General features: G+C 37.4%; 2 protein-coding genes across 5 annotated transcripts in view; both read right to left on the minus strand.

Annotated features, from left to right (window-relative positions):
• The window catches only part of SNX29 (sorting nexin 29), a 115,975-nt gene extending 104,306 nt beyond the window's left edge, over positions 1-11,669 (minus strand). For all 3 annotated transcript variants that reach the window (XM_069029508.1, XM_069029507.1, XM_069029509.1), the window contains exons 1-6: positions 11,055-11,669; positions 5,479-5,543; positions 4,523-4,575; positions 3,989-4,113; positions 2,683-2,863; positions 827-897 (exon numbers count right to left, since the gene is read on the minus strand). In XM_069029508.1, the coding sequence (XP_068885609.1) occupies positions 827-897; positions 2,683-2,863; positions 3,989-4,113; positions 4,523-4,575; positions 5,479-5,543; positions 11,055-11,061 (502 nt within the window). In that variant the 5' untranslated portion in view covers positions 11,062-11,669. The remainder of the gene's footprint in view (positions 1-826; positions 898-2,682; positions 2,864-3,988; positions 4,114-4,522; positions 4,576-5,478; positions 5,544-11,054) is intronic.
• An 861-nt stretch (positions 11,670-12,530) lies between these two features.
• Positions 12,531-15,458, minus strand: TNFRSF17 (TNF receptor superfamily member 17). Of its 2 annotated transcripts, XM_069029511.1 has the most exons (4): positions 15,020-15,458; positions 13,876-14,261; positions 13,605-13,736; positions 12,531-12,838 (listed from the first exon to the last, which is right to left on the minus strand). In XM_069029511.1, exons 2-4 carry the CDS (start codon positions 13,988-13,990, stop codon positions 12,582-12,584), a joined length of 504 nt encoding a protein of 167 aa, XP_068885612.1. In that variant the 5' UTR covers positions 13,991-14,261; positions 15,020-15,458; the 3' UTR covers positions 12,531-12,581. The 2 variants fall into 2 exon arrangements, with proteins under 2 accessions (XP_068885612.1, XP_068885611.1); XM_069029510.1 differs by lacking the exon at positions 15,020-15,458 and having other exon boundaries at positions 13,876-14,433.
• Between the last annotated feature and the right edge of the window lie 3 nt (positions 15,459-15,461).

A 15,461-nucleotide genomic window follows, 5' to 3' on the forward strand; every position in this document is an offset into this window, starting at 1 on the left:
AGACCAAAAATGCACCATGAACCTCACACGGAAGTTATGAACACAGAACCTAAGGTTTAACGAAGCTATGACATGTAGAATATTTTTCCCAAAAATTTCCCACAGTTCCCAAGTCATGAAGTCTTATTCTTTCATGTGCCATTCATTCCTTTCTAGATTATATTCAAGCTGATGCAATCAGTTCTGAATTCATCTTGATGGCTCTTCAGCTGCACATTAAATAATCAAAAAGTACTGTGAACTCATTTATTTATAATCTTTTATTTAAACCCATTTACTGCAACTTTAGTATTTGTTGGTTCCTATATTCTATTAGCAAAAATGCCCATGAACCTTGTCTTGCAGAATGAAGCATGTGACCACGTATCTGAGAAAAGAGGTATAAAATAATACATCACTTCTGTGGCTGAATGCTAGGAAAGTAAATTATTTGTTACCATTCCTTATTCTTACTCTCCTTACCGGTATTTACCTGTAATTTGGATCTTACTATAAAATTCCATCATTACTCTTTTCTAGTCAGGAATAACCCACTTTGTTTTCTCTAAATTGCACTGGTTTTAAGTTAGCCTTGACTGCTGAAGAGTTAAAAAATTTACGTGAAAGATTTTTTAATTGTAGGAAGGCCAGATCCAGGATTTTAACAATCCATCAATTCATAGCATAAATTGGCATAATACCTTGACTACTCACCCTGGCTGTGCCTCTGACACACATTGTCCACATAAACAGTGTATTAGAGAAGTTCCTCACAACCAGAAACAGATGTAACATCCCAAAATGCAGTGGTTTTCCAAGAGCAGTAATGCTGAAGAGAAAGTCTTACCAGCTGCCATCGTAGGGATCATACTAGAACGTTCTTCATCCATCATAAAAGACCAGTCTTCATAGAAGACACTGTAATTTAAGGGGAAAAAAAAAATATGTAGTCCTATAGTAACATATATTTCACTTCTGAAAGACAAGAAAACTCTGAAGAATAAGTAGTAGTATCACAAAGGATTAAATTTTATGTCACAGTAACTCCCTGCAGTTCTGAAATTGATAACTGTTCAGCCAGTTCTATAGAAGACATGCTAAAGAGTATTTTTTTCTTTAGTTTTAGCTCTGCACTCTTTTAGGGGAAAAAAAACCACTCAGGACCTGGAGGGTCACACTGCATTAGCAGTCACAGCATCTCTCTCTATCTACTGGTGCAGATGTTTTATATAAGCTTAGAACACATGAACACAAACAAAAAGGTTCCCTTTATCTTGAGCAATCTGCTCTGGTGAAAGGGGTCCCTGCCCATGGCAGGAGGGTTGGACTACACAATCTTTAAGGGTCCCTTCTAACCCAAATCCTAATATTCTATTATTCTGTGACCTGTTTCAATATCCAAACCCACACCAATTACCCTAAATAGTTAGGGTAATTCATAGTTATCTGTGAATTCAGATGTAAAAAAAGCCCCACTTTTTTCACTGTCAACACATAAATTTAGTTGTTCTAAGGTTGGTTCTTTCTAGTAGCAGAATGCTGTATTTTTACTATCAGCATTCAGGTAATTAAACAACAAAATATATAGCAAGAAAACCCTCAATCTATATATTAAATAATTTTGACAAATTCATTTACAAGTTTCCGAAACATATAATTGGGGATGTAAACTGATTCTGTAAATCCCATTTGAATTTGGGTAACATTTAAATCTCCAATATTCTGGACTAAACCTTTTTAGAAATAGCGTTACAATACAGTGTGCTGATAGTCCTGGTACTGTGCAAAGATTGCTACAAGCATGAGAGTAATTAGCGACATAACAATCCAAGCCACAAATTTCCTCATAATGGTTTTCAGACCTTCTTCTTTATTGTTCCATTTGTCTTTATTTGACTTCATCAAAATCTGTTTTGCAAGAAAGCTACAGATGACTGGAACAAACTAGAAATGAAAAGGAGGTACTAATGAACTCAGTTCTGGCAATAATCTTATCCAGTAGATCCATTAATCAATGCAAATGGAAAAAATGCCTTTCTGCTGCATCCACTGGACTTGATCAAGTGGTTTGAGCAAGCTCAACAGTTATTGATAAAAAAAGGAAAGCACCTCAAATTTTCATTAAAAAAAGGAGTTGAAGACGTATGAGAAAAAGGCAGGACTCAGTTTATGAACTTAAGTGCATTTTGCACTTCCAAAGTACATTAGGATTTCACAATGCCTAGTAAGTTATTCTCAGTAACTGTAACAAAAGGTTCACAAACTGCTGCCAAACCACTTCCCAGGGATCTGCAGCAGCAGCTCCCCACTGCTGCACTGCTGGAGCTTTGCAATTACAGGATGAGCACCTCCAAAAGGCAACAGGCAATTACCAGTGATGGATTGATCAGACAAGGCTACAATTCTGTACTATTTTAGTGGAATGAGAGGCACCTTAAAGCATGGTGTCAAGGCTGCAGTGAGGAAAACTGCTGAAAGAACAGGTAAGGAATTTAGGGAAGAGGTCACATGTTGATATAGGCACAAGCCACAATCTTAATGGCTGACAAAAATTTTAAAAAATGATGTTAAGTGACTCGACGAACATAGCAATTAATATGGGGGACTACTACAGCTGTGGCTTTTGGTTGACTGCCTGGGGTTTCAGACAGTGCTTCATTTGTCAATACATTTCCTGCATTACAAAGGTATCAGACACAGTACCTGAGGCGATTCTTATCTGCAAGCAGCATATGAACATATCTTTCCAGGGAATGTTCATTCAATGCACAGCGCAGCCAAGCCCGGCCTCTGCCAATGTCTGTAGTGATGGCCCTCAGAGAGTAGAAGCGCTGCAGCTCGTGTTTGTTCAGGACTTCTTTCACATAATACCAGAACACTGGCTCTGAAATATAATAATAATAACAATAACAACAGCAACAACAATAATAATAATAATAATTATGACAGCTACCCCAGTAAGAAAACCACTAAGTTCCTACCTGAATGCATTTACATGCAAACTTAGAAAACAAACAGGTAACAATATAACTTTGAACAAGGTGAATCATTTACCCTCTTCATGCAACCCACCAGTTAAATAGGTTATTTATTCCTACAGAACTCGCGCTATTTAAGCACTTAGAATTTTTCACCTCATTGAAAAAGCCACACAAATTAAAGGATTCAATCTGACACTTTTACACAGAATTCACATTTAAAAGCACATTTAAGCTAGTATTTTATCCACGGGTTCGTATGTTCAACTGGAAACATATTATGGAAAGGAAAAGATTTCCTTAGACCTCCATGTTACTGCAGATGTGAAATGTTAGAAGGTAGGTCCAAAGGAACAGGTAGCTCCATAATTTGCAGACACGCAAATGACAAATTCATGTTACTTTAGAAAACAGAAGTGTTGCATTTAAAAGGCAACAATATCTTTTTCCAGTGAAACACTTTCCTTGTGGTGCTCCCAAATATTGATAAAAACTGATCAGTATCTTCATATAGTTCTGATTAAAAAAAAGAGAAATATGGTGAAGAGAAAAATAAAGGAATCTTTTCTTTAAATGTGGAGAAAGTAATAAAAACCAACCCAACCAATAAAAGCAATATAACTTTCTAAAATTACATCAATAATTAGAAGTTATGTCTGACCTGTATAAAATATGGCATTTAAAGAACTGAGTAAGACAAGGTCAAGAATGAAAACACTGTTCTAAAAATTTAACAGCAGAGTTACACAACATTTATCCCTGCCAGAATTCAAAATAAATTTACCACTATACATGATGCAACAGTAGGAAGTGCAGATTTCCTAACAGAAGCATTTCTAGAGAAACTTGGAATGCAAGTTAAACTAAGAGGCAACAGTCATTTTCACTGCTACTTCTACAACACACCAAGTGTAAAGTATCCTACCAACATCTGCAGTTTGGTGCAATGCTTAAAACTTCTACTAGAAATTATATCACTTGACTGAACAGATGAACTCCTTAAAATAGGATAGTTACAATTAGCAACTTACCTGTTTCAGTTTTGCTGGAGAAACCTGCTGCCTGTTTGATTGCTGCTGCTGTCAGTGCTAATCCCCGGCTCCTCCTCAGGCCATGCTGGAACACAGCTTCAAACTGAGCACACAAACAGGTCACCCTGCAAGAGAATTTTTAATGAACACATGTGAAAAGAACAGTCAACTATGTTTCTATAGAGCAACTTTATTCCAGATCTCTGAATAGGGAATGGAAAGTGAACCATTATCTTATAAGCAGCAAAAGATCCCTTCTATGCAGTAATTTCATTATTTGCAAGCAGTATAATCTGATTATACCCACAGTCTCATCACGATTGAAAGTTGAGGCACAGATTACATTCAGAAGAATTGGCAATCAATTTGAAAAATCACCCTCACCTGCTAGAGGGGCTGTTAGTCATGTTATTTCAGTTTCAGATCACCTAGCTTTCGTGCAATGCAATTTTTGAGCTTGTCAAATATTTTGTGCCATATATTTTATGTTGTTAGGATACAAAATCTAAGCATGTTAATCCTAGACTATTTTACCTGCTGTCAGAGTCTGAAGCAATTTCTTTTCTTCCTCCAAACCGTATTTGGCACTGCAATAAACAGATTTTAGGAAATTTTAAGAACTTTTTGTTAGACTAAATAAATTCAGTTTTCTGAGGAATTTCTATATAAGAAACAAAGTCACATCAAAAAAGGAAGCAGCACAAAATAAAGCATTGGCAAATACAACCTGCATCCAAAAAGTGCTCTAGAGCATTATGTTACACTAATGGGCTACTCTTGCAGTTCAAATATATCCTTGCTAGCCAGAGCAACACACCTGCAGGTCCTTCAATAAATTGAAAACTGAGTGGAAATTACCACTTTTGAGTTTTAAATGTGCACCCACAAAACCAACCACTGCTCCTACCCAGCTCAGTGCTACAATTACGGAAGAACCGCTCTGTATAAAACATTTCACTGGCTTACTTCTGAGGCATTCCTTTGCCTCCCAAGCTCTCCCCAATTGAATCCAGTCTGTGAAATTCTACTTGCTGAACCTCCCGTTGACACAAATACAGACATACATATATAAATCACATCTTTACATGTATTTTAACTATTCACTAAAAATCTCGTGCAAAGAAAAGAACCTGCTACTCTAAAACATAAACTAAGTTGCACTTTGCAGTACACTGCAATTTAGTTCAGTCGTATCAGGATTACAAGAACATATATTCCTAATATATATTCTACAGTATTATGTATATTTAAAATAGATCTATCACAAATATCATCTGTCCAGATCAAGAATTTTAAATAAATACTGTATAGGAGTTGTTTGCTAGCAGAAAAAAACTCAGTATTACTACGTGAAAGCCACAGTTTCTTCTTCGTTTCCTTTTCTTCTTTTTCCTTCTTTGTTAAAGAAAAGGAAAAAGACCAAAGACAGTCCCTTCTAGTAGTGACAACTCTGAGCAAACCACTGCAGAAATGTGTGTTGGATTTCTCACCTGTTTAACTGCATCCAGTAGCCGTTCTAGAAGAAATTGTCTTTTGGTGTCATTGGTCTGTGAACCTGAAATCCAACAAAATCATATCATTTTAAAATAAATTTGTTTATAAATACACTTGGGCCGACACAAACTTCTTTCTTTTGGGCCCTGAAAACATTCTTCCCATGCCAATTATTCCACTAAATTAACTCATGTATTTTCTCTAAGTAAAATGACACAGTGTAAACTATGCTTTGAGGTTTCAAGTAGCCTTTTTCTAACAGGCAGCAATACTGTTTCAAATATCATCTAAATTCTTATTTTAGTAATATTTTGAATATATATTTCAGCAGTATCAAATACAGCATAATTATTCAAGCTGATGTACAGCTTGCCCTGAGCTTCTTAGCACAACTACCAGTGTAGTACAGCATCACAGTACTAGAAAAGAATGGAAAACAAGGAAGAGACAGCAGGAGTATCTTCTTACTGTCAAACAACCTCACTGCAGAAAGAGTTTTAAGTCAGGTGAACAGAGAGCAACTATTAACAATAAATCCCTTAAAATTTAAATACCAGCATAGTTCTTCTGATTAACACCTATAAAATCTATTTTTTTACTATATAAGGAACTATGCAGGACAACCTTTAACTTCTCAAGCTATTTCAACAACAGCATAATACTCTGCTTGTTGGAATACCCTTTATAAACTCCCATGAATATGGTAAAATTCATCTTTTAGATAACCAGCATTTCCTCTGTAATTTCTTTATTCTGAGCTTAAGTTCAACACATCCATCAGAAACCTCAGTGACATCTCTGGAGTTAAGGTCATTCTATTCTCCTTTCTCTCTCAAAGAACATACAACCAATGTACATATGGACTGAAAGCCAACTATCCAAACTCTGCACAAGCAAATTCCTCCTGAGACTGAAAATCAAACATCACACACTAAGCCCTCTAGTAAAGACAGATGACATCAAAGATATGTGCTTCCTCTTGCTATCTGGCAGTACGAGGTCCAAATCCCAGAATTTCCTACCTTCATAATCCCATTCAAAACAGTTTGCTCTTAAACCAGCAGGACCAGACAGAATTTGCCTGGTTGAAATGATTCTGCCTTTGTTTAAATATATATACTCATATAATATACAAATACACATTATACTGATATAATGTATTATATACATTCATATTCATCTCTAAATATTTTAATATAATTCATATTCCATATAGTTTCAGGTACTCATTTAATAGAAGAAAACCCCCACAGTATGCCAGAATAATGAAAACAACAGGGAAAACATGCATAGTTGCTAACTAAGCTTCACAACGTTGATTTTTCTGATTACAGTGCATTTTCAAGAAGTTGTGCTTCCCATTTTGAACTCTGACTCAAAATGTGCAGGCATGTGATGTGTGAGGTCTGGGGCTGTTAGTCAAGCACTCCAGTGCACACAAACAATGTTCAGTGCCAGTCCAGGACTCTAGGAACAAACCCCACACCAAATGAGTTTTAACTTCCTGGCAACTATGCCAGTTATGCCAGTGTGAAGATAAGGCTAAATTCATATAATCCCTACCATTCCACTTTGTGCTGCTTCAGAGATTGCAATTTATTAAAGTATTTTCAATGTTCTTACTACACATACATTGCCAAAATGGAGATGTATACATGACTATGTATCTGTTTTATAATAAATCACATAACTGTAAAATAAGGAACACAATCCCAACTTTCAGTGCAAGCCCTTATGTTCAGTGACACTGAATATACACAACTCTGCAGATTTTCTCTGTTGTTTCAAAACTCATTACCCACATACTCACTACCCACATACCTACAAGAAGAGGTATAACACAGTATTGCTCTTCATATTGATAGCTTGAGATAACATCAGAACAAATGCATGCAATTAATAATTTCATGACCAGACAAACATCTATCAAATGAAAATATTAGTAGGTGGGAAGGCCAAGTTTGTCTTCCAAATGCATTACATGTTAGTTATTAAATTCACATCTCTTTTTATCTGTTTGGTAACAGAAATGGTTTGCAACTAGATTCCAAACTGTGATCAATACCAGAAAATGCTTAAATACAGAATACCTACAGATGTTCACTATACTAATTTATGTTCTAAGCCACTAAAGCACATGATACCAAACAACCTTAACTGTACCCAGACTGAGTGCAATGTGTATTTTCTCTTCATTTTACTCGTAAATTTGCACTACTAACAATCACAACTGCAGGAGATTACAACCAATAATTTCTGAAGCAGTTCAGATCACCCTCACCATTAACAGGGCTATAAGGCCATCTCTGATGAGGGCTGGGCTGAGGTTTCTTTTCAATGAACATCTAAAATTGCTCTACTGCTGTTGCTTAACAGAAATTTTACAGGAGAAGAAAAAGAATATTCACAAAGTCTAACTTTTATTTTAAACTGAAAGATTAAGTTGTGTCTCTTTCCATGCTGAGGGTATATTTTTCTTTGTAACAAGCCTAGAAAATATGGTATATTTAGTGACGGTTTTGTTTCAAGGAGGTGGAAGGTAAAAATAAATCTCTACTAACTCCAAATGTAACTAACTACTAAATTTAGTTCTTTCACATCTTCATTTTCTGAACTAAGTCTTTATGGAAAAAAAAGCGCATTTTTTCAGATAAGAGCACAAATTAAGAGTGATCAACTCCAGCTGATGTAAAGACTAACAGTGTATTACAAACTGACTAAAATAACCTTTTCGTTATTCAGAACAGCAGTAAAAACTGCAGCAACACACATACGAATACAAAACATAGAATGCATAAAACCAGCGTTACTCAGAAAAAGGCTGTATTTAGACTATTGCAATAAAAAAGGAAGTTCGTACGTGACTCTAAAAATAATTGTGAAAACATAAGTATAAGGTTGCAAAAACTAAGAAACTTAAAGGGACTCCTCCCACCATCTACTCAGCCAAAAAGGGTTTAAAATAGGCTCAGGTACTGCACCTGCCTCTGTGACCCTCCTCATTTTCTGTTGTTCAAGGTCATGCTTTCCTATTTTTAAAACAAACTTCTCTCCATACCCTGACACAAACATCCACACCTACAGCAGCAGCAAACTGATGTGTAAATAAAGGAAAGGAGGATTTTCATCCAGTTATTCCTACGTAAAGCTCTCTTCAGCACTACACACAGCATATAAGTAAAATAAATAAATCTCATATTGCTCTTATATAACTTGCATTTATGTCCTGAATGCAAAATTTCAGACTGCAATCCCTTTTGCTTGCTCTAGTACAGGCTCTGAGGGTGCAAGTTTAAGATAAAACAAACACAGACCTAATTTAAATGCTACCTTATACTACTTTATTGATTCTGCGCCTCAGCCCCACCATGAGTTGCATTTTTTAGTTTTTGAAACTGTCATTAAACAAATGACAACACCCCCAATTACTGACAAGCACATTAATCTTGTTTCCTTGTATTACTTGCCTTTAAAATTAGCCTATTCAGCACTGTACAATAAAATATGAGCATGTAATTAGTAAGTAGCATCAGTAATATTAAGGTAATGCTTACATCAACAGGAAGTTACCTACACATCCACTAGAAATACACTGTAGCTAAAGAAAATAAACATTAAACATACTAATAGCCATTAAGAAAATAAGTTCTTCCATCTATATTTTAAGAACAGCTCTGTACTTAAAAGGGCTAAAACTGGGCATAGAAATAAGTGCAGACAGTGCTGTTACAGGCACTTAAAGAAGGATATGGTTAAAACTGATGAGATGTTAACATGAGCCATCTCCCTTATCTGAAACAAGCATGATAATGACAGATATTTCTCTGTTCTGATCAGTTTGACTTATATTATTCTAGAAAAATACTGTACAGGATTGTATAACAGCCATGTTTGGCAAAGTGCAACATTAGTGGGGCTTTTTATTATCTTGCAAAATTGTTGGAAAAACCTTGTAATTCTTGGTAGGGGCTATACATGAGTGGTTACCATGCAATTGAACACTACTGTTAATGTCACCCTAGGCATTACCCTGTTTTAAGTAATTAAATGTTTCTCTTCTCATAAACATGTATCTCTTCATCATCTTAAAAAAAAAAAAAAAGATTAAAGGTAATAAAAATAAGTATACAATGAAGCTTTAGGCCACATGCGGTGTTACCTTGCCTTTTGAGTCACAGAATCCAAATACGGCTCTCAAAGATTAGTCTCCTAGGAAGATTTAGGCTCTAATTTGCATTAATTTGCACACAGCTAGTCCCAGTCTGAATTCATCATTGAAGGGCTGAGGTTTTCCATATGAAAATGATGACTCTTACAAATTTTGTAATTAGGATTTAGTTTATATTGTGTCAAGATCTGAAACATTAGAGGAACTTTCTTTTCCCATGCTTTGAAAAATTTCACTGTTACTTGCATTTTTCACAATAGGTTTCCCCACAATAATCTTCTTTTTTGCCTCATCTCTTCGAAAAAAATCTTCTATTTTCTTCCCTCCATAAAGGTGAGAACAAAACAAAGAAAGATACAAGTGAAGTGGTTTAATTTTTCAATTCACTTTCAGAAATTACTGCTCTCCATAAACATGTAGCATTTAGTTACTCCAGTTAAGTACTCAGTTTTTTTCTTACTCCCTTTGGCAACAAAGATCACCATGTATTAAATCAGGGTGGGAGATCAATGCATGATCCCATTCTCAGGTGCAGAGTGTTGTCTGCAACTTCCACTGCTGAAGCTGTACAGAAAGACCCATCAAAGTTTTTACTAAAGCACCCCCCTTCTCAAAAAGCCCCAAACAAACCCTTGCCAATGTGTTTTAATACATATTAAGCATCACTTATCCTTTACCTCTACAATAAAAGTCTAAAGATTTTCTTTCTCTATCCTAACAAATAACTCTCCATGCCAGCCCGTTCAAGTGGATCTGCTTCCTCCAGTCCTGTAGTTTATAGGTCACAATTCTCATGCAAAGCTTTAAGTATTTCCTTGACAAACACTTCAGAAAGCTCAGGATTAAACACACATTTACCCTCAGGATTTAGCACACCCCCGCACCACTTCCCTCTAACACAGAAATTACCACATCCAAACAGACACATCCCCACCGGGACTCAGTTAGGGACACAGCAACAGGGACCCTTTTTCCTCAAGTCGTGGTTCTCACCTCTCCCACCGGCTGCATGCTCCTGAGTTCATATTTTTAAATTTTTTTAATTCTTATTTTCTCTTGGTCATTTATTTCCTCCGGACTATTTCCTATGATTTTGCACAGCTGAGACAACACAGATGCCCGAGCCCAGCATCACTTATGCTGTAAGCCAGTGCCACGCTCAAGGGCAGGATAGAGGATTTAAAACGGGGTAAAACACCACTTTGGGGGGACTTGGGGAGCCGGAATAAGGAACGGGGTGTGGTTATAAGAGACCCAAATGTTCCGTGCCTCAGCACGGCACCAGCGAGAAGCGGGGGGGGACAAGGGCAGGGCCACTCCCGCTCGGGCCCCCGGGCACGCTCTGCCCGCGCCAGTCCCCACAGCGCCCGGAGGGCCGGGCCCGCCTGGCCCGGCCGCACTCACCGCTCATGGTGCCCGCGGGGCTCCGTCCGCCGGAGCCGCCGCTCTCCCACACAGCCACGGCCGGGCCGGCAGCCACCGCCCGCCCCGGAACCCGCCCGGCGCCCCGGAAGGTAAACACGGCCCCGGGAGCGCGGCGGAGCGCTTCCCGGCCCGCGGCTCAGCGCTTCCCGGCCCGCGGCTCTTCAGCGCGCCCTCAGCGCGCCCCGGCGCGGAGCCGCCCGGCCCCGGAGCTGTGGCAGCTGCTGCGCGCCCGGAGCCCCCGGCAGAGGCGTCCTGCGGGCCAGGGACGGCACACCGGGAAAGGAAGGGTGAGCAAAGGGGAGATAAAGTGTCCTCTGCTGTCGCATGGGCTGTGCAAGGTGAAAGCTCGGAAAGGGTCATTAAATAAAAACAAAAACCAAAGTGATGATAATTTAATAGGTCTCTAGGCCTATTTGAGAGGTGTTGGCTCTGTGTGGCCAAAACCATGCAGACCACCTAACTCCCAACTGGCCCCAAACTTTGTGTCAGCCTCTTAAAGATGCTGGAACTGTAATCATTCGTAGATTTTGTGCAGTAAAATGTTTTAATTCATCATTCATGCAGGAACCTGAAGTAGAAAGTTAGCTACAAATAAAGACGATTGTTGTTTTGGTTGCTTGTGTGATTGTTTCTTCTGTTGTTGCAGTTTTCCAGGAATAAAATTGTAGCCTAATATTAGGAAAGCAACATTAATGCTTGGAAGTCAAGGTGACAGAAGTATATTTCTAATTTTAGGCCACAGAGTAGTCTAGCATGACTAATCACCCATGCTCGTAAATAAAATAAGGGTAAGTAAAGAATGAGTAAAAGAGAAATTAATCTTAGTCTGAAAACACTTAGCACTGAAAGGAAAGCCTGTACCACTACGAAATACACGGGATTGCAGGGATTGCAGTGAAGGCCAGGAGCTGGACTTCAGTGACCCTTAAGGGTTTCTTCCAACTCGGGATATTCTGTGATTCTATGATCTGTGCTCCCCAGCACCACAACCTCTCTAAGGGTGACCCAGTGATACCTGCTGAACCCAGGGGCTTCCATACTCTACAAGGTATCTATCTTTAGAACATTCCTATTTCAAGTGTTGAAATTATTCTTTTCAAGACTGGGCATGTATTGTGGGTCTTCATATCTGCCTCTTGTAACAGTCCTTGTGTACCATCAAGTAATTTTTGGCACAAGATCTGAGTCTAACATAAACATATTGTTTATTTTGTATATATCTGGTGTGAGTAGATACATCCTCTAAAGGCAGATAAAGCTGTCCTATGTAAGGACTTTCAGAAATTAAAAATTCCAGTAACTACTTGAGTGCTTGAGAATAATGTAGAAATACTTGACTAATGAAATACTAGAATTAGAAAGAATATAACAATATTAATGAAAGCACAATGGGAGATCTATAAGGATGATATGCTGCCTTCTCCACTGACTGCAAGTATTAAGGTTAACAGCTATACTGGAATAACTCATTTATTATTACTCAGTACAAATACACTTCTCTCCCAGTCATCCAACGCCCAGAACATAGTTGTAATAATCAAAAGATTTGGTGGTAACTAGAACAGTAGCTCGTTCTTCAGTAGCTGGTAATGGAAATGAAGTTTCACAGCCAGTCTGAGGTTTTACCAAGCCACAGTCACTGCAAGTGCATTCTTCCACTGAATACATTAATGTTTCACTCGGAATTGTGTGTCTAATTTCTTCTGTATTCACACTGCTTTCAGTATTATCCTTGAGACTATTATTCGGCTCCGCAGAGGAGTCTGTAAATATACAGAAGTTAATTTAGTACATACATCATGCTATACCAAACAAAGATCTATTAAAGATCCAAATTTCATTATGGTGCAACTATGTTCTAACCTTAGTGAAAGTTTTAAGATATAGTGAAAGTTTTAAGGTGTAGTTACAGATGATAATCTTTTGTTCTATGACAATACAACTGCTATAATTCAGAATAAGCATTGAAGTAATCCAACACATTTTCTCACCAGTTGTTATTTATTGTCTGAACACTCACAAATATAGTATTTGTAAAATGGAAAAAAACCTTACTTTTTTTCACCTTCACGAAATATACCACATATGCTTCTCACAGACTACAATATTAAATAAAATTATTTAAAGTCTTATTAAATGAAAAGCTAATATTAAATGTGTATCCTCTGCCTGGGTAGAATTCCTCTTGCATTCAATGAGAAAAGGGTGAAACCCTTACAAAGATTTTGCTTTTGAGGATTCATAAATGATTTCTCAAACAGCAGCAAGTAAGCCAGGTATGAACAACACAAGCCTGACTGGATCCAGAACCAACAAAGAGAGATTGCTGCTTTTGCAAGTCACCATCGGGATAGTTATTCCCTAATAACTATGATAACTTAATGGAGACTATTTGAGGAATACCAAACAATCCAACAAAGACAGTCATCAAAATCTGGAATATAAATTATATGCAAGTTTTTACATGGTCAGAGTAGCTAAAATGTACAAGGATCTAAGATTATTTGTTGAATAATCTTATTTATTCACCTGTGTTTTCCAGTTTTTCTTTTAGTTGCTTTAGGTGCTTCCATTTAAACAAGACCATTAAGGTGAACAGAGTGAGTATTAAAATCACACCTAAGCCCAAACAAATCCAAAGAATTCCACTGGAATCGGTACCTTATGAAATAAAAGAGATGCATTACATTAATCATAAGCAGTAACTAATGTACAGAAAACGCCCAACACATAAAACTTGAATATAAAATACAACATGAAGATGCCCAGCACAGCCAGAGTATTGCAGAAATCTACTTACTCTTCTCACAGTAGTTTTCACACGAGGGCGGTGGTGCACTGGAACACCGGAGGTGACAAGGAGTACAAGAGAGCAGCAAATTATCAAAGTATTCATTTTTGGGGCACTGTGCCATCAGGGGCAGTAATTATGGAACTACAAAGCCACAGAAATTGTAAAAGAGCAAGGATCATCTACAAAGGACTTCTCAGTTCTCAGTTTGAGCAGCTCTGAGAACAGCTAGCAGTAATAATGGACTTCCATCACAGCTCCACTACATGGGATCATGTTACAGAAAAAGGATATAACTCTGAGGTCCCCAAGGAATTGCTGTTCCTTTTTTGGCAATTCACAATTGTAGAAAAACTGAGCAGCTGCACTGAGATAATTTTCAATGTAAATTTTGTCTGAAACAGAAAATGGTTATTTTTAGAAGACATTTCTGGAGCAGGTGCTAAATACTACGAACTGTAGAAAAGAAAGATCTTCAAACAGGAGTTCATAATAATTGTTCTTGTCTCTAAAACTTCACGGGTTTTTTTCATGGTGATTGCTTCTCAATTCCAAATTAGCCTCATTTATCATCTATTAGGGTTTGGTTGGCCTTTTTGCTTAGTTCATTTTGGGGGTTTTAGCTATTTTTTTGCTTATAACCATATTTCTATGAGAAATGTAATAAGATTACATTCTAATAATGAAAGAAGAGCTATATTAATATTTTACAATTTTGATTCAAAACATTATCTGTATTTTTCACTTATTTTTCCATAATACAGAACTGTCACTGGGCTAAAACTGCAGTACTCATCATGGAAAAATAGGTTTATAGGACATCTCCTTCCCAGCCAGGTAGATGTATACATAGTGAATGTAACATTTCTGAAAAAGTATTTGGTTTCCTCACAGGAAAAATAAAAATCTTTGACTACAGATTGTCACAATGAAAATAGTTTACACATCTATCTTGATGTTTTATTCTAATATAATTTATTTTAAATACAAAGGTAACCAGTAATTTTTAGCAAGTAGCAATAACTGCCTCTATCCAGTATCACTGCCACAGACAGATCAGAATTACAGGCTCTCTGTCATATTTAAGTTAATTGCCTTTTTGACTACAGAAATATAAAAGAAAAACATTGTGTAAGGAGCTGTAATTTCATACCACATTACTATCTGTGAGACTTATTTTCCCACAAAAGGCACCATGTGGGAATACACAAACTGTTTTTAGTGGAGCAGTCTAACAGATCTGTATTCTAGTCTCTATCAGATGGGAATGCTTACTGTGGCTTCTGAACTTGTTTCTATGGGCCAGGTGCACAGCTGAAGGCTTTCTATCACAGGCTTTTCTCCCTCTTCAAGATTAGTGGATAAATAGGAATTGATGAAATCTGATTGAGGTATGACAGTAGAAAATAAGGGAAGAGACTGTGGGTTATGCCAAAAGTATCACTAGGAAGTCAGTGCTGGTGCTGAAGTCATAAAACTGTTTCTGACTTGCTCCATACATTCACAGTCTGAGGGAAGAAGCCTCAGTTATGGCTGCAATATCATCCATGTTTCTGATGAAGCACCATTTGGTACTTTATGTACAGAGTAATTTC

The sequence above is a fragment of the Aphelocoma coerulescens genome, chromosome 14 (genome assembly GCF_041296385.1).
Source record: "Aphelocoma coerulescens isolate FSJ_1873_10779 chromosome 14, UR_Acoe_1.0, whole genome shotgun sequence".
Lineage (NCBI taxonomy): Eukaryota > Metazoa > Chordata > Aves > Passeriformes > Corvidae > Aphelocoma > Aphelocoma coerulescens.